A 19,950-nucleotide genomic window follows, 5' to 3' on the forward strand; every position below is an offset into this window, starting at 1 on the left:
TAGTTGACTTTACTGTCAATTTAGCAGACTGAAATATGAAGTCATAGAGGAATCCCTTTTAAAGGCCTCTTACATCTTAAAAGGAAATATTTTATTTTCTAGCTGCAGTCGAGAAGGACAATCTTATTTAAAACATATGACCTCCACCTTATGTAAACTCCCATTCACTTCCCACCGCTCAAGAATGTTTAGTTGCATTTTCTTTTACCAAACTTTCCCTCCTTTCCAACAGCCTGAACACATATCAGCTGGAAATTCATCTCCCTTTTTTGGGTGATTAAAATGACAATATTTTTTATCTATTAACTGTCCTTCTGAATTAGTTTTTTGTTTGGTTTTCATTCATTAAAAATAACTTTGCATTGTAGAACTAGGAACTCCAGTGAATTTTTATATAGATAATATTTTAATGATCCACTATCTCAGAATTGTAAAGTTATAGGAAAATAACCTGGTTTTTTTTCTAATTGATTTCCAAAATAAAAAACTAAGCAATCCAGCATGCATATGTTTGGGCCAATTTTTTTTTCATACTCATAGATGAATTTCAATGCAAACATTGCAGTCAACAGTCAACTATAATGCTTAACCAGAATGTACCTGTATCTAGTTTAATCTCAGTATAAATACAGCTGTTGTTTTTTAGAGAGCAATAGTAAACAAGCTGCCTCAATACATACTTAAAAATACAGCAAGCAATTGTGGAGAAGTTTGAAGCTGGATTACGTCAGAAACAATAGCGCAAGCTTTAATTATTTTTTTTCCATCATCTGAATATTTAATAACACATGCTGTCCACTCTAACTTACAGGCCAGCAATCGGAGCAATAAGCAGAGAGGCCCAGGGTGACTCTAGAGGAGCAACTATTGGTTGTCCACAAATCTGACTTCTATGGAAGAGCTGCTGAAAGAAAGCTCTTGTTGAAATTTTGTTTGCAGTTTGTAAAAAGCCATATAGGGGACACAGCACTCATGTGGATAAAGTGTTCTGGTCAAATGAGACTAAGATTGAACATTTTGGCCAACATTCAAACTGTAGTAGAAAAGTAACTCTGTGCATCACCTAAAAAATCTGACAGTGAAACATGGTGGTGGCAGCATCATGCTGTGGGGCTTCTTCTCTTCAGCTGGAGGTTAGTCAGAGTTAATGTGATGAATACTGGGCAGACCTGTGACAGAAAATGTGATGGAAGCTACAATAGCCTTCAGATTTGGGCAGAGGCTCACATTTAAGCACTAATAGATAGATAAGTAGATAGTCAGTCAGAGCTATGTTGGAATGGTTTAAAAGGTTTCTTAAAAGCAATGTGTCATTTTTCTTCCACTTCACAATTGCGCACTACGTTTTTTTTGGTCTATCACATAAAATCCTAACCAAATCCATTGCTGTTTGTGGTTGTAATGTGGGAAAATCTAAAGGGTACCAATACTTTTTCATGGTACCGTATTTTGTTTTCTATGTGTCTGTCTCGTCACAAAAGTAATTTTTTAGTGCTCAGACTGTAGCGCGGAGATCTGGTGGGCACATGTCGGTGTGTGTGAGCGCATGATGTCACCCTTTTCCAGTTGGTGAGTTTAAGAGGTCATGACACTGTGAACAGCCACTGCTGTCAAGTAGGACGCCCGGATAGGATGTGTTATTGACCATGTCTCCCTGAAAGGTTAGAAGATACAGTGCTGTAGACAGACCCTTAAACATAAGTTGTGTAAAAAACTAAAAATACTTTTTTAGAATTGTAGAACTACAGAATATTAAAGTTAAAAACGTGAATAATTTAAAGATTTTAATTTGATAAATGTATGCTGCTCAAAAAAATAAAGGGAACACTCAAATAACACATCCTAGATCTGAATGAATGAAATATTCTCATTGAATACTTTGTTCTGTACAAAGTTGAATGTGCTGACAACAAAATCACACAAAAATCATCAATGGAAATCAAATTTATTAACCAATGGAGGCCTGGATTTGGAGTCACACACAAAATTAAAGTGGAAAAACACACTACAGGCTGATCCAACTTTGATGTAATGTCCTTAAAACAAGTCTAAATGAGGCTCAGTATTATGTGTGACCTCCACGTGCCTGTATGACCTCCCTACAACACCTGGGCATGCTCCTGATGAGACAGCGGATGGTCACCTGAAGGATCTCCTCCCAGACCTGGACTAAAGCATTCGCCAACTCCTGGACAGTCTGTGGTGCAACGTGACGTTGGTGGATGGAGCGAGACATGATGTTCCAGATGTGATCAATCGGATTCATGTCTGGGGAACAGGCGGGCCAGTCCATAGCTTCAATGTCTTCATCTTGTAGGAACTGCTGACACACTCCAGTCACATGAGGTCTAGCATTGTCCTGCATTAGGAGGAACCCAGGATCTCATCTCGGTACCTAATGGCAGTCAGGCTACCTCTGGCGAGCACATGGAGGGCCATGCAGCCCTCCAAAGAAATACCACCCCACACCATTACTGACCCACTGCCAAACTGGTCATGCTGAAGGATGTTGCAGGCAGCAGATCACTCTCCACGGTGTCTCCAGACTCTGTCACATGTGCTCAGTGTGAACCTGCTTTCATCTGTGAAGACCACAGGGCGCCAGTGGCGTATTTGCGTGGTGTTTTCTGGCAACACCTGCATGGTGTTGGGCTGTGAGCACAACCCCCATTTGTTGACGTCGTCCCTCATACCATCCTCATGGTGTCGGTTTCTAACCGTTTGTGCAGACACATGCACATTTGTGGCCTGCTGGAGGTCATTTTGCAGGGCTCTGACAGTGCTCCTCCTGTTCCTCCTTGCACAAAGGTGGATGTAGCGGTCTTGCTGCTGGGTTGTTGCCCTCCTACAGCCTCCTCCACATCTCCTGGTGTACTGGCCTGTCTCCTGGTAGCGCCTCCAAGCTTTGGACACTACGCTGACAGACACAGCAAACCTTCTTGCCACAGCTCGCATTGATGTGCCATCCTGGATGAGCTGCACTACCTGAGCCACTTGTGTGGCTTGTAGAGTCCGTCTCATGCTACCACGGGTGTGAAAGCACCACCAACATTCAAAAGTGACCAAAACATCAGCCAGAAAGCTTAGGTACTGAGAAGTGGTCTGTGGTCCCCACCTGCAGAACCACTCCTTTATTGAGTGTCTTGCTAATCGCCAAAGATTTCCCCCTGTTGTCTATTCCATTTGAACAACAGCATGAGAGATTGATTGTCAATCAATGTTGCTTCCTAAGTGGACAGTTTGATTTCACAGAAGTTTAATTTACTTGGAGTTATATTGTGTTGTTTAAGTGTTCCCTTTTATTTGTTTGAGCAGTGTAGATTCCTACATAAAGTATTCTAAACTTAAACTGCAACATCTTGCCTACTTACCCATAATATTATTTTTACTGCTGTAGAACATTTTACTCAGGGAACAGCTGTTCTACAAAAAACAACAACATGAGTTTCAGATGGAGTTTAAGCCTTGAGACTGACAGGTTCAGAATATGTTCTTGAAGCTGCACAGTACTTTTTGCTGAAGGGCAAGCATTTCCTTGACGGGATCCAAACAGTATCAGATCATCAAGTGATATTATTAGCGTTTCCGCTGCTGTTGGAGAGATCCTCAGGGCAAGCACACGGGAGGGGAGGACTGTGAGACGAAAATCTTGTAACAAGCTTTAAAACTAAAGTACAATGAATACTACAAAAAATGGAACTAATATAACATTTTTGGTCTTTTCTCTCCATACCTAACCTGTGTTTGTACTAGAGGTAATCATTGAGCTTTTCTAAGTTACAATATGACTGTGTTGATGTAAATATACTGTATTTTTATTGGCCAGTGAGAGATTATGACACAACTGCATTAACTAACAAGGTCAGAATTTCTTAATTTACAAAAACATTTAAAACGAAATCTTTAACGTGATCTTATTCCTGAACAAAAATTATTCCTACTGCTGCTAAAGTAGTATAATTTATTAATACTGTTTTAATATTTTCAATACGTTTTCTTTACTGTTATCTTGAGTCCTATAAATATACCTAAGCAAAAATATAAAAGAAACACCTACTAAATGCAAGAGTAAATTCAGTGTGATTGTTGTGCAGAATATTAGACTTTTTTACTGTTCGGCACTTAGTAGAGTAGAACCAGAATAACAAGCTCATACTAGCTGGTTAATTAGCAGTGCTGTCTGCTCCGGCTGCTTAACCGACATGCTACTGGTATCTTATGCACCACAACTTTTTTTCTACACAAACATTTCCATATGGCCATATTTAACTCTCTTTAAAAAAACAAAAAAAGCAAAAGCACACATAGCTATAAATTCCACTCATTCCCGCACATTTTCTGACATCTTGTTTAAAAGACTGATCTGTCTAAACGCTATGACAGATCATTAAGAGGACATGTGTGTGCTGAGATACTGCACCTCCTGGAGAGATGATGGCTTTCATTTAGCTCCTTTTCTTACCTTTATATAACTTTAAGAATGCACCATAGCCTTGATGGATGTTAGTTCCCAGTTCTCCTGTGCACTCCAGTGTTTTTGGTTGTTTTTGTCCAGTGTATTCAAACATGAAACAACTAGTGAACTAAGTGGAGCATTTCTACTCTTTTATGCCGTTGTTCTTGTACAAAAACAAAATGTGCAATGCTTTTTTTTTTATGTTGATGGACAGGAGATGAAACTGTATTATAATTGGGTAACTACATCAAGGTTTACACTAAAACAACATTGTGTTGATGTAGGTCCGAGCGTGCTCTTGGGAGGAGGCAGAAAACATGCTTTAAAGGTTTCCAATGTCACCATGTTGTATGCTCAGTTAAAAATATCTGATAAATGAAACACCAATGAAGCGATAGCACCTCTGAGCGGAGATGGCGAGAGAAGAAAGCAATTTTTCATTCTAAATTGCACTTTTTTAACAGACAACATCAAACAAAAACCCACTCATATGTGCATATATCTGGTGTCTCCTTTTCTTACTCTGAATTCAAGAAGTTGGATGCCTGCAACGGTTGATGTAGTTGAAGATTGCCTGTCGCCTGCCTCTGGCGTCTTTCCTGTGATCATCCGAATGGTGAAAACCACCCGCTGTGTTCCCCTTCAAAACCAATGGCTGCAACAAAAATCAGAAGACAAAACAAGCAGAAAGGAGCTGCACATTCATTTCTGATCATTTATACCTCCACAGAAATACATATGTATGGTGTAATGAAGCCTATGAGATAGTTTCTGTTCATGGGAAACCCCTTTTATTGAGCTGTAATGCAGTTTGCTTTTTCTTTAAGTGTAGTTGAGGTTAGGTCAGCCACCTGGGCTGCTGTCTCATGGGGGCTGTAAATAGACCATTTATGAATCTAACACTCCATGTGCGGTTCACGTTTTTATAAATCTGTTAGTAAAGTTGAGGCAGCCTTCACTTTGAAGCCTGCTTCCCATGGAGCCAAATTGCTGTTATGAAACCAGCAACTTGCTGGGTTTTCTAATCCTGCAGCTTTTATTTTCCTCACTTGTTTGAATGATCTGTTAACATTTGTATTATCACTGAGGATGAATTTATCAAATGAGGCCCAAGAGTATATGCGGTAGTCTTACATTGCAAAAATTTGACATGCAACTTTATTGAGGCTGCACAATTTATTGCAAACGTATTGCAATATCAGTGTATGCTTTATTCATATTACAAAGGACTGTTTGGAGTGCAATAATTGTGTTAACTGTAAGTGTTGCGAACTTGGATTTTACATGCTAGTGTACTAGCAGTAGTTTTGCCAGTTGGACTGAGTCTCACAACAGCGGATGTTCGCCCTGGACACAAATGACATTTCCCAAATGCTGAAGATCACAGAGTGATGAAAGCACAGACGAGAAAGAGAGGAAAGAAGAAAACTGAATATCTTATATTCTAGGTTCTTCAAAGAAGCCACCTTTTGCTTTGATTACTGCTCCGCACACTCTTGGCATTCTGTTGATGAGCTTCAAGAGGTAGTCACCTGAAATGGTTTTCACTTCACAGGTGTGGTCTGTCAGGTTTAATAAGTGGGATTTCAAGCCTTATAAATGGGGTTGGGACCATCACTTGTGTTGTGCAGGAGGTGGATCCAGTATACAGCTGATAGTCCTACTGAATAGACTGTTAGAATTTGTATTATGGCAAGAAAAAAGCAGCTAAATAAAGAAAAACGAGTGGCCATCATTACTTTAAGAAATGAAGGTCAGTCAGTCCGAACAATTGGGAAAACTTTGAAAGTGTCCCCAAGTGCAGTCGCAAAAACCATCAAGCGCTACAAAGAAACTGGCTCACATGAGGACCGCCCCAGGAAAGGAAGACCAAGAGTCACCTCTGCTGCGGACAATGAGTTAATCCGAGTCACCAGCCTCAGAAATAATAATAATAATTACCCATCCAGGACACGACCAAAGCTAATCAAGGTCTAGCTTTTTGGCTTATTGTCTCAATGAACAGTCAAAATGCCCACCTAGAAAAACACCGTTTCCTCTTAAACAGATTCCCACGTGTGTGCTTTCATCGGCTTCATTTTTGAACACCTTAATGATGCTGATATACTGGTCCTTCTCAAAATATTAGCATATTGTGATACAGTTCATTATTTTCTATAATGTAATGATGAAAATTTAACATTCATACATTTTAGATTCATTGCACACTAACTGAAATATTTCAGGTCTTTTATTGTCTTAATACGGATGATTTTGGCATACAGCTCATGAAAACCCAAAATTCCTATCTCACAAAATTAGCATATTTCATCCGACCAATAAAAGAAAAGTGTTTTTAATACAAAAAACGTCAACCTTCAAATAATCATGTACAGTTATGCACTCAATACTTGGTCGGGAATCCTTTTGCAGAAATGACTGCTTCAATGCGGCGTGGCATGGAGGCAATCAGCCTGTGGCACTGCTGAGATCTTATGGAGGCCCAGGATGCTTCGATAGCGGCCTTTAGCTCATCCAGAGTGTTGGGTCTTGAGTCTCTCAACGTTCTCTTCACAATATCCCACAGATTCTCTATGGGGTTCAGGTCAGGAGAGTTGGCAGGCCAATTGAGCACAGTGATACCATGGTCAGTAAACCATTTACCAGTGGTTTTGGCACTGTGAGCAGGTGCCAGGTCGTGCTGAAAAATGAAATCTTCATCTCCATAAAGCTTTTCAGCAGATTGAAGCATGAAGTGCTCCAAAATCTCCTGATAGCTAGCTGCTTTGACCCTGCCCTTGATAAAACACAGTGGACCAACACCAGCAGCTGACACGGCACCCCAGACCATCACTGACTGTGGGTACTTGACCCTGGACTTCTGTCATTTTGGCATTTCCTTCTCCCCAGTTTTCCTCCAGACTCTGGCACCTTGATTTCCGAATGACATGCAGAATTTGCTTTCATCCGAAAAAAGTACTTTGGACCACTGAGCAACAGTCCAGTGCTGCTTCTCTGTAGCCCAGGTCAGGCGCTTCTGCCGCTGTTTCTGGTTCAAAAGTGGCTTGACCTGGGGAATGCGGCACCTGCAGCCCATTTCCTGCACACGCCTGTGCACGGTGGCTCTGGATGTTTCTACTCCAGACTCAGTCCACTGCTTCCGCAGGTCCCCCAAGGTCTGGAATCGGCCCTTCTCCACAATCTTCCTCAGGGTCCGGTCACCTCTTCTCGTTGTGCAGCGTTTTCTGCCACAATTTTTCCTTCCCACAGACTTCCCACTGAGGTGCCTTGATACAGCACTCTGGGAACAGCCTATTCGTTCAGAAATTTCTTTCTGTGTCTTACCCTCTTGCTTGAGGGTGTCAATAGTGGCCTTCTGGACAGCAGTCAGGTCGGCAGTCTTACCCATGATTGGGGTTTTGAGTGATGAACCAGGCTGAGAGTTTTAAAGGCCTCAGGAATCTTTTGCAGGTGTTTAGAGTTAACTCGTTGATTCAGATGATTAGGTTCATAGCTCGTTTAGAGACCCTTTTAATGATATGCTAATTTTGTGAGATAGGAATTTTGGGTTTTCATGAGCTGTATGCCAAAATCATCCGTATTAAGACAATGAAAGACCTGAAATATTTCAGTTAGTGTGCAATGAATCTAAAATATATGAATGTTAAATTTTCATCATTACATTATGGAAAATAATGAACTTTATCACAATATGCTAATATTTTGAGAAGGACCTGTAGAAACCGTTGAGTCTTCGTCCCTCAGTTACAGCTTCCACATAGAAGAGTGATAGATATGGTGCATTCATTGAGACAGAAGATTGGATTTTTCAGTTTGTGGTCAGTTGGTCAAGTTGAAAATTGCTTGATTTCAGTCAGCAGCTTACTTGGGTTTATTTGATTATTGTTTTTTGTAAAAGCGAATCAGTGCACTTCTTATTCTTTTGTAATTCTACAAGAGTGTCTACCTGCTTCTTTTGATCCTGCAAACAGTGTGTGTAACTAAGGCTGTTGTCTTCTGTCCACTCCCTTCATATACAGAAGAGCGAACGGTATGAAAACACAGCTGGTTCTGCTGACAGAGTTCAAAGGAGAAAGTTATGACTTTTTTATGGGAAGTGAAAGGGGGCAAATGATCAAAGAAGACGGGTAATAAAAGATGGGATCCAACTTGTATATCAAGAAAGGGGAAGGCTTGTTACTCAGATGGAAACTTTGGGTGTTTGCTAGCGTCCATATTGTGCCTTTCCAAAAAACCTTCCAGCAACAAAACAGGGTGTGATATTTGCAGTTTCAATAGATTTTTCTACTGATACTTGACACCAGTATTCCCCCTAAATATCTCATCAACACTCCGATGATTCTGTCAGACAGAAAGGTGCTGAAAGAGGGAGGTAGCTTGAGTTTTAACTGAGACAAGAATGTAGGAGCTCTGAAAGGAAGAGAGCCTATTGATGATCGCTTGGGCAGAACATGGAAGAAGAAAGAGCTTGCTGGAAAAACGAGTGTGTCTTAAAAAGATGTAGCTTTGGGGGACGCTCAGTCTTAAAGGGAATTGAAGGTTTGCCGAAATATTACTTTTTTTTTCCTCCACAGGGAAATTTAAAACAATTAAGACATTGGAAAAACATGTTAACCTGGAATAAATGTGCATAAACCTGTGATTCTTTGGGGTGAAAACTGAGGTTTGAAAGCCTGAAACCTGCCTACTCCATTTTCCCAGAAAACCCCAACAAGGACAAGACGAAGGAGTGTGAAAAGAAGGTCAAAGAACGAGAGAAGGAGAAGAAAAAGCACAAAGTGATGAATGAGATCAAGAGAGAGAATGGCGAAGTCAAGCAACCGATTAAAGGTTGGTGGAAACACACTCCTGCATACCGAATGATGTGAGGGAATGAAACAAATCTTGTCTGTTTAAGCTGTAGTTGGTAAAAGCTAGAAATGTCTTCAAATTTATTTATATTGACCAAAATGATTATCTTATAATTAAAGTAATTATTGTGGCAGTTTGATTGTTAAATCATAAACTAATTATTTATTTAATTAAACCACAGAAAGCAGCACACAATTTAAAAAAATGTAAAATGACAGGATGCGCTCTGTGTCAGTGGACATGCATTACAAAAATCTAACCAAAAATGACTCTTCCACAAACGAAAGTGACTGGCTGTTAGTGGCTGGCAGCAGGAAGCTGTAGGTGTGACAGCATCACCTCTGACATTAAGTTGACCTTTGTGGCGGGTTTCCGTCATGTGATAAAATGGAGCTCATGATTTATTTAGTCTGACCATCTGACTCTGTGTGTCTTTGCACACTAATTTTAAACATCATGGGGGCAGCTGTGAAACAAGGAAGTAGCTCACCTCTGTTTGCAGTACAAGTCTGTCGCTAAGAATGACTTTCTAGTTTTTTGGGCACCTTTCTTTATGACATCAGTTTTATGTCCCATTCTCATAAATCTACAGTGTTTTGCATAAGCATCAATATCCTCTGATGTTTTTCACAGTTTGCCATTTTGCCTACCCCAAACCTTAATGTCATTTATTTAGATTTTACAAAGTAAAAAATCTTTAAAATGTGGCGTTCATTTACGTTCAACCCCCATTACTATGATACCCTAACATAAAACCAACTGTGACAGCACATGCATCTCAATGATTTTTCTTCCATACTTCTTCCCTCCACTCAACTTTCCGTTATTATGCTTGCACATAACAGTCTGTAAAAAGCCAGTTTCTTTACTAACTTTTTCGACTTGCCCCCTTTGTTGAGGGTGCTGGACAATGATCAAGTCAGCAGTCTTCCCCATGATCAGTTTTACTTATCTTATGTAATCACAAAAATAACAGAAATAAACCATTGAAACACAACTTTGTGGAATTAATCCGAGTTTCACTTCTTGATTTTTGAATTATTGAAATAAATATACTGATTTATTTAGATGCACCTCTACCACTTTAGAAGTGGTTGGGTTGGGAGGGGGGGTTACAAGAGAAATGCATACTTTGGCATACCTCAGCAGATATATTTAGATATGGATATATACTTGCTCTCTACTTAACTTGCTTGTATTTTTTGTGGATATACTTGTCATCATTTGGCATAAAATATTTTCATCCTTCCATTTTCCCATCCAGGCTCCTGCATGTTTAAAAATAACTGTCATTAAGCTTTTTACTGAAATGAATTGGTTCTCCGGCATTTTGAAGCTGATGCTTGCAAGGTTACACACGGAGCACACAGGCATGTAGATGTTAATGGGTACGGGCTTTATTCCCATTGATTTGATTTGTTCTGAAGCTACAGACGGACTGGCAGTCTTCCATACCATAATGTCATGGCCGCACTGTGACATTTCAAGGACTTAGCGGCACTTTAACCACACACCATGACCAGTGTCTGCAGATGGAAATTACATAGAGATTATCTATAATATGTCATATTCCTGCTGTCTGTAGAGAGGATGTGCACCCTCGTAATCTAGATTCTTCTTCACATTAGGAGACGACTGGTTTAACCGAGAGACAAGAGAGTAAAACTGAGCACTAATCCTACAGTCACCCTATGTGGGAGTGTTGGTGTTTAGTCATGCGTGTTTAGAATAATCAGGACGCTGAAATCCACCGTGAGATTTTGAGTCTACTGAAGGAGCAAAAACCAGGAGAAGTTTAACTAGCAGAGTACAATGAAGGTTTTTAGCAGTGTGTAGTGTGGTGTTAAATCCGAGAGTATTAAACTTGCAAATGCTGCAAGTGACATAGAGACTGTGAGGAGAACATTAGATTTCTAATCAGTGAAAGAGTGTTAAGTTTACAATTGAGAAGAGAGAGCGAGGCAGCCAGTGGAGGAAAGGATAGAGAATCAATGAGCAGCAAACGACCACTCTGACAGTAAATCTTTTTTACTGCCGCCTAAGTTGTTTGTGTGTCTGTTTGTGTGGACTTGACTGCAAGCTTATCTGACCTTAAACAGATCAGGGCTGTTCAGCCAACTGGCACGAAGAATTTTAGTTATTCATTAGACGCGGTTTTATTTTAAAGCAGGCGGCAGAGAGTGAACAGATTTCCTGCCAGGAAAAGCTCCACTGGTTTTATTCCAAAGTTCATACCACTGAGGTTTGCAATGAATTAACTGATGGACTGGTTGTGTATTTCAAAAAAGTAAAGAATGGTTTGATTGTTTTCAGTTTCTGTATTTAATAGCAGCTTTATGTTGCCTTATTTTTTTTTTTTAAAAGATTTTTTTGTGTGGCACTAGTGGCCTTAATTTTGTCATTTTTGAAAGTAGGCAGACAGGAACCAGTGGCTAGCCACCTAGAGGGCTGAAGCCTCTCTATACATGGGTCATGCACTCTACAGCTGCTGCGCCAACGTTGTGTCCCATGTAGGGTTTTCCTGATGCACCTTGTTAAAACGATAAACCTCACACAATTATTTTAATTAGAATTTTTTCTGCCTGGTCCACTGATTGGCATGTCAGCTATGGAAAATCAGATTTTATTTCTTGTTCATTAAATGCGTTTAAGCTCAAATTCCCTCTTTTCGTTCTGTAAATGCATCAAAAAACCCTCTTCTTTAGTGCAAGTACAAATCTGATAGATAAATAAATAGAGATGCACCGAGCTGAATTATGTGGCCAGTTTCCTATCTGTGTTTTGAAATTTATAATGCTCCACTTATTTTATCAACATGCTGATGTGATTAAGGCTGAGATCTGGGAATAAAAGTGTTTCTATTTGTGTCCATATTTAGTTTGAATTGGGGGAGGGCTGATTTGTATGTTAAAGAGCTTTTGGATTAGTAGCTCTAGTATTGTAATCTAAATACCCCGTCTCTCAGCTGCTCTCTTTAATACCGTCTGTCCCTCTGTTGTTTTCCACTCTGTTTGCCCTTCCTCCCTCGTCTAGTGGCAAACACGTGCGGGATACATGCTCTAATAGTGTTGCTCACACGTGTGCATGCAGAAAAACAATAATAAAGAATAATCCCAAACAAAGTTGAGACGAATCAACCTGGTAATTGTTGTCCTCACACATGCTTCCACAAACGGCACTCATTTGTCTGGTTTCTGGGGTTTAAGGAGACGAACTATCGGCCATTATTAAGAATTATCTCTCCTCAGATATTGACAAAACTGCTTCCTGACTTAGTCAGTGCTGCTTTTCTCAAGGGATTTTGTTTCAGTTTAATTTATGTGTACACCACGGGAGATGCATGTCAGCTGGGAAGAGCTGTGACTCATCTGTCTGCTCTTGTTTAAAAATAGTTAGTGCTCATTATTTTCAGTGTTCCTCTTTGAACGCATGTTTAAAGAAGTTTGAAGTTGTCTGCTTGTTTGCATTATTGAAGACTCGTAACGGATGTTTTGATTTCTTCTTCTGTTGTTTGCTTTTTTATTAGTTTCCATACAATTTAAATATCAGAAAACAAGACGTTTTTTTTTTTTTTTTTTTTAATGCAGCCCTCAAGTCTTTGCAAATAATTCCCTCTGTTATTTGTTGACATAAAAAAATGAAAGTTGATCTACCTGTTTTTCTGTTACACTTTCCAGAAGAAAAAGAGAAAGCAAAGATTAACTCTGAGGAGCTGCAAATCAAAAAAGTGAAGAAAAAGAAGAAGAAGAAACACAAAGAAGGAGAGAAGCAGAAGCGAGTGAAGATGTACCACCGCTCCTGTCAAACCATCTGTGCCGGCCTGCTTCTCCTACCACCTTCTTCTTCATCCGCCAACTCTTTCTCTTCCTCTGAGCAAACAAATAACTCTTCTTCATCACCTTTCAAGTCTCCTCCACCTGTTTACCTTATGCCTAACAACAAAAACTCCAATATTGGGCCCTCTTCTTCTCCTCTTTCTTCCAAATCAACCTTTAACTCCTCTAACTTAAATCTCCCCTTTCCTACAAAACCCAACTCCCAGAGCCTCCATCCTGGATTGGCGGGTCTTGAGTTTGCCCCCTACATTTATATAGAAAAGCAGCCTAATGGAGGGGCTCTGGTAGCTCATGCGTATGCATCGCAGCTGTCTTCTCTGTCCGTGGACCAGAGGCAGAGATTTGCCCAGGAGTTTGTCACTTTGTCGTTCAGTGAGGACCCATCCAAGGTAAAGTGTAATCTGTTAAGCTTCTGAGAAATTAATATATTTTCCTCTCATCTGATTTTTTTTTTTATCATAATGTTTACTTAAAATAGACAACTTTTTCTTTTGAAGAGACTGTTATAAGACTGCTATAAGGTTTTGTTTTTTTTAAGGTGATTTTAATGTGGCACGTTTTATTCTAGCGCATTTGAAACCTAATCGGACATTTCCAAATCATGTGGCAGATTATTATTATTATTTTTCTTGTCACAGGCAGCTCATTATGTCATGGGAATTGTCCATGGAGAAGCCAAAAACCTACCTGACTTCCTGGATTACTTTTCAACCAAGTTCCCATCAGCTCCAGTCAAAATGGAAATACTTGGAAAGAAGGACATAGAAACAACCACTATGGCTAATTTCTATTCTCAGGTAAGTTGAACACAATGTACACTGAAGAAGAACTGACCCTCAAATGTTTTCACATTTTGTCACAAACGAAAACTAATAAATTTGTTATAGACCAACACAAAGTAATGCATCATTGTGAAGTGGAATGAAAATAATGCATTTTTTCTTTCAAGGTGTATTGAGTCAGTACCTTGTAGAACATAATCAGTTTTCATTTAATTTACAATTATGCACAACTTTTTTATAGCCTGCTGCATAAAATCCCATTAAAAAAACATTAAGTTCTGAGATTACAGTCTAAGAAAGGTGTTTTGCAAGGGACTGTATTAAGCAAATGTGTTGGAAAACAGAAAAAACACATTTTTTCTTTAGAAAACAGTTTGTTTGATGAGGTCAAGCTGTGTAGGTCCGACTTAGAAGACAAAGGTTTGATGAATGTCAACACAGCATTTTTAGTTTTCAGCTTTCACACACATGCAGGCTTGCGGGCACAGGAAGAGCTGAAGGCCTGCAAATTAAAGCTTATTTTCTGTTGTACGAGGATAGACGGAGACACATTCACACCCGCACGGATCTGTTTGGGTCCGTTTAAAGTGTTTAAAGTTGCATGCTCTGTGCGAGGCAGGGATGTTGTCACTGTAAATGCAAATGGACTCAGCCAGTGAAGTTAGAACATGCTGTGTGCTGACTTTGAAGAGTTTTTGAGCAGAATTTGTTGGTTTGTGGTTTCTCAAAGTGCAAGATGTGAACCAAGGATAATGAGTAATGTTAGCTGTGATCAGTATTGTACAGATTAAAGGAATTATAATGAGGGCATGCAGTAATGCGTTTTTATCTAAAGAATAACTTTGAATTGTTTTTAAAAGCCGTTAACTTCACCTAAAGCCCAAATTGTCCATGGTTTCTCTGCTAACGTGCTTCTTGTATATTGTAAAAGACAGTATTTTATGTAGTGCTTTCTCTTAAAAGACAGAAAATTGGAGCAGTACTTCCTTCTGCAAGACTCTAGTGGTGATGGGTTCTTTCTGACTCCCTCTATTGGTTTGTAGAGCTGCACCCATCAGGATTCTGTGGCCGATATACAATCTGTGATTTTTGTAAAGCTTTGACCGGCTGATACCGATATAAACGATTCTGTTTTCGCTTTAACTCAATAATACATGAAGCTCTATAAAAAGCATTTGCAATCGTTATTACAGCCTTCCTGCTGTGAACGGTCATTATTTATTTCTACTAGAAAAACATGGTTTTACCAATTTAAACTGAGGCAGAATGTTTTGAGATTTAAAGCAGTAATTCTTCTAATATTAGCAGTTGGCATTACTAAAACAATATTCTCCATACATATCACCAAGAGTATGTAGGTTGTTACCAAAAGGCTGCTGATATTTTCATTTTCCAGGCCAGACAAAGGGGAAAGCTTAAAGGGCTTTATAACCAGAATATAGTTTAGTGATGAGTCCAATTATAAGTGCAGAAAAATGCAGATGTAATGACATCAGGGAACAAAGACAGTGTGTGAGGAAATATGTTAACTGCTCTGCTTGATGGAGTTTTATCACTGAGATGTTAATCTTCTGGTTAGAGCTTCTGCTTCTGTTCAACATTATTAATATTTATGGAAATCTGATCTTTTAGAATAAATGATAACATTGTGAAGAGGGTTGGTACAATGCACCATTCCCATGCTATCCAAATTTAAAAGGAATACAAATAAAATGAGAACAACATTAAATCAGACTCAAACATTTTGGCTCTGGGTCTTTGTCTATTTGAAAGACCTTCTTACACCCAATCTTTAACTTCCTAAATGTTGTCTTGAGATGTTACTTCCACATTTCAAGATAACGTTCTTTCCTCATCATACCATCTATTTTGTGAGGTGCACAAGTCCCTCCTGCAGCGAAACACACATGATGCTGTCACCCCTCTACTCCACAGTTGGGAGGCGTTCTTAGGCTTCCCCCTTCTTTCGTCCACAGATAATCATGATCTAGTTTCATCAGACCACAGTGCATAGCTCCCAAAAATAAAGGTCTTTAAAGCCGAGTGGATTCAGACTTTGGCACCAATCAGCTTGGCACCATCAGAGATCTGCAAACGGTACCCAAGGATGAATCACATTGTTGGAAGTCCACAGTTCTCTTCCTCAAAACTTAACAGATTAGTTGTGAGAGGTTTGTGCATCAGAAGCTCAGAAAGCCATTACATCATCTTGGCTTTGCCCAAAATGGTTAAAGGCAGTTATCTTAGGGTATGTAAACCTGAGATATTTTTAAAGAAAGTATTAAATATTCCTCAGTTTCTTCTGCCAGTTAGCAAATAGAAATAATCTTGGTAATTCTAACTAATCTATGATAGAAACTATGTTGTCTGATTTAATGTCACAGTGGGTGGCAGAAGGTTAAGTGTCTACATTGTAAATACCTGCTTTCATATGTATTTATTTAAAGAAATGAAATTAAAAAGCGGCAGTCATTTAAATAGAAAAGACTAACTGAGGGGAAAAACACAGAAAGAAAGGAAAAAAATACCAGAGATGGCAGCAAATGAGAAGTGGCGTTAACAGGCTGTGAGAGATGAAAGCTGTAATGCAGGTAGCAGCGGTTCACAGTATGTCAGGCTACCAGTCGAAACCACATAAAAAAGGACTTTTTCATCTTCGCTTCTAAAAACACGCGAGTGCTACAGCAGCTGTAGTCCGAAACCTCTCAACCGACCTTGGCGAGCACAGCCGTTCAAGGAGAACTGGAAAAACGAGAAATATGCATGTGGCGGCTGATCTGGATGGTCTCCAGAGCCCGGTGACACAGATACACCTCTTCATTCAGACTTGTCTCAGGTCCACAGTTTACTAATGAAAAGCCTTTTGTTGCCTGAAACCTTCTTAGTGGTTTTGTAGTAAGAACCTGCCTGCTCTTTTTCAGTGAAAGCGTGTTAATGCTACCAGGGGGTAGATGAGGGTTTTTCTTCCTACAATACTCCCTTTGGCTTTATCTTTACTGAAAAATCCTACAGATCTGTTTGTTTTGTTGTTGCTGCATTTTTAGGAAGCTGGGCTTCAGAAAAAAACCCATTATTAATTGCTGCACATTTTAACGGGAACTCCCAGAATATCTAAATTGTTAATTGTCTACATTAGATCTAATCTAACTAAACCGCTTGTCTTGTGTCGTTCCTTCTCAGAGTCATGTTCCCTGCGGGGCTAACGTCATTGTCCACTGGCCTTGTTAATTTTTTCCTCCCTCGTACCTCTCAGCAGTGACCTTGGGATGTAGATATACAGTCTACACATACACACAGATGTGAGCATGCATACTGATCATGTACACACCCAGATAGGCGACGCGCGCACACACACACACACACACATACACGGATTAATGGTGTATCAGGCACATTTTTTCTCTCCCTTTCTTCCTCTTTTATGGTGTGCCTCATTCTGTTAGTCTTTCAGTGTCTCTTGTATCCCTGTACTCCATGGTTCTGCTCAGTTGTGTTGTAGCTCTGTGTTCCAGCCATGAATGACTGCACTGCTGCCTGGTGTGAGGGCAGAAAGGAAAGAATGAAAGGAGAAGCGGGAGAGGAAAAAAGAGTGAGAGCTGCTTGTGCAGGTTTTTTCATTTCGTCTTCAAGAGCTTCTAGTTTATTTGCAATGTTGAAAATGGGAAAGCAGGCAGGCACAAAAGTTGGTGTGTCGGTGCTTTGAATTTAGTACCTGACTGAAGCCATTTTCACTACCGGTAAGGATTATAGAAGATTACAGCTCTCCATTTTCTCAGGGTAGGCAGAGCCCAGCAGTCAATACGTGACGTGCTTGTACTAAGAAATAATTTGGCCTCTTGTTCAGTCACAGACTGAAGGAATGTTGTCACAACATCCGGTGACAAGCAAGCAGAAACACGATGCAACCTTTTGAAAGGTTGCATTATTATCATATAATACTGATGTGTGTGTGTCATGGATTCAAAAAACTATTTATGTAAGAATATCCAACAGCTCGTAAAGCAATGACTAAGACATCACTTGTAGCTTGTGTATTTGTATTTGCAGTACTTGTACATTTTAGCATAGAGCGCGCTTATATAGGCAGTCAGTGTGGTATAAAACGGTTCCACTGATTTATCTTCTACCAGTTTAGCCTTTGTTTTCCAGAATAAAGCGGAGGAAAGATTTAGCAGAGGTGTTCTGAATGAATGAGACCATCACAATTAGGCAATTATTACACAATTATGCTGGGACGCTATTCTCACAGTATGATAACCTTGAGTAAAAATATTAAGATCTAATACTTTATCATTTTTTTTATAATATATTCATTATAGCCGTTCTAATTTATTTATTGTGATTTTGATATACAGACTTGGTCGTAATTGTCGTTCTGCTCTTTATAGCATATCAAAGGTACAACGAGCGGATATTAGTTGATTAATTGGCCAGACTATCTGCTCAGTATAGAGACCTGCAGTTGCTCTCTGCCTGCCAACTGTAGCTTTAAAACAGCGTGTCATAAATGCTTTCAGCCAGCTGACAGGCACTTTGCAGCAACACGTGAGAGGCAGGGGCAGCACTGAGTTACTGTATGCTTCATACAACCAGAGAACGCCTTAGCCTCTCCAGGACTTTCTCTGACATCTCACTGAAACCCCTAGGAATATTATGACAGAAAATTATGCAATGAAAAATAAATAAATGTAATCAGTTGGAAATTTACACTTTTTATACTTTATTCTTTAGCTCATCCATAATAATTATTTCAATTCACCTGTTTCAATAACCATATAAAAAATAAAATCATATCCATACTTTCAGGCTAAACGGTTCTTATTTATGTTCTTGATTAGCACGTAGAACGTTTGCTTTTTGTGGCTATCCCATTCATAAATCTTCTCTTTAGTGCTATATTAGTGTTATGTGTGTGTTAAGGTTTTACATTTACTGTTTTTATCTCACTTTGAAGAGCCAGTGGAGAGATTATGATACAAAAGTGTGTCCAGTTGTGTCTGGGGTCGTCAGTCAGCAGCCAGAAGCTTTGTTGTGACGCAGGCACAGTAATGGACTAATAGACTTAAGTCAAGAGACTGACTGAGCATAATGACTGAGACACTGAGAGCAGAGGAAGAGGGAGTCGCAGACAAACCCAGAGGTTGTAGAAAGGTCAGATAGAGTAGTGAGACCATGGCTTAGTGTAAACTCAGCCAGTATTAGTCGATTAACGGCGAGGGGAGTTGGTGCAGAATTAACAAGTAGAAGAAGCATTTAACTTTCCAGCACGGATCAGAGGTTTATGAAGGAAATGGACGGAGAGGCAAATGGAGAGACAGGACAGACAATAGACGAGACGATAGGAGTTAAACGTGAAGTAGAGAGTGTGTTAGCATGCACGTATACAGAGGCAATGAGTCGGAACATCTTGTAAATAACTACTCAGAGGAAGTCTGCCACATTTCCCTTTTCCTTCTGTTTTCCCTCACTTAATATAGACCCAAGATGTGAGCAAACCAGACTGTAAAAACGTGCCTGTTTATTTGAGGCCTGGATAGTGTTTCTTAATGCCACTCTTTGCAATCAACACGGGGGGTTATTCAGCTGGTAAATTATGCACATGTAAACACACACACACACACACACACACAGATAAATAGATGCTCATAAGCAGGGCTAATTAAAACAGCCGAATAGATAAATGCATCCACTCACATGCACACAAGCTCTGTGGCTGACACTCAGGAAATCACTTGTGAATGTGAAGATGAATCCATGTGTGCACACACGTAGTTAGGTCATTGACTCCATAACACCTTGTTGTGTGTATGAATGTGTGTGTGGAGGCAATCCTCCAAGCTTTTAGCATACGTCCTCATCAGTGTTGGGACACAGATGCGATTTAATGAAGTGGGAAAAGCACAACATATAGTTATGTTGCTTTGTGGCCGTTTAACAGAATGAGTCAGTTTTATATTTAGCTTATTTATTAATTAAATGCACCGCTAGGTCAGTTTGTAAAAGGTGCTGCGCAAAACACCTGCAG

The 19,950-nt window shown here is 39.6% G+C and overlaps 1 protein-coding gene across 1 annotated transcript in view; it reads left to right on the top strand.

The window, feature by feature from the left end:
- LOC124883032 (lysine-specific demethylase RSBN1L-like) overlaps positions 1-19,950 on the top strand; it is a 37,394-nt gene that overhangs the window by 2,775 nt on the left and 14,669 nt on the right. Inside the window, exons 2-4 of the mRNA XM_047389862.1 lie at positions 9,158-9,286; positions 12,985-13,532; positions 13,782-13,940. Coding sequence (XP_047245818.1) covers positions 9,158-9,286; positions 12,985-13,532; positions 13,782-13,940 — 836 coding nt within the window. The remainder of the gene's footprint in view (positions 1-9,157; positions 9,287-12,984; positions 13,533-13,781; positions 13,941-19,950) is intronic.

Source organism: Girardinichthys multiradiatus, chromosome 17 (genome assembly GCF_021462225.1).
Source record: "Girardinichthys multiradiatus isolate DD_20200921_A chromosome 17, DD_fGirMul_XY1, whole genome shotgun sequence".
Classification (NCBI taxonomy): Eukaryota; Metazoa; Chordata; class Actinopteri; order Cyprinodontiformes; family Goodeidae; genus Girardinichthys; species Girardinichthys multiradiatus.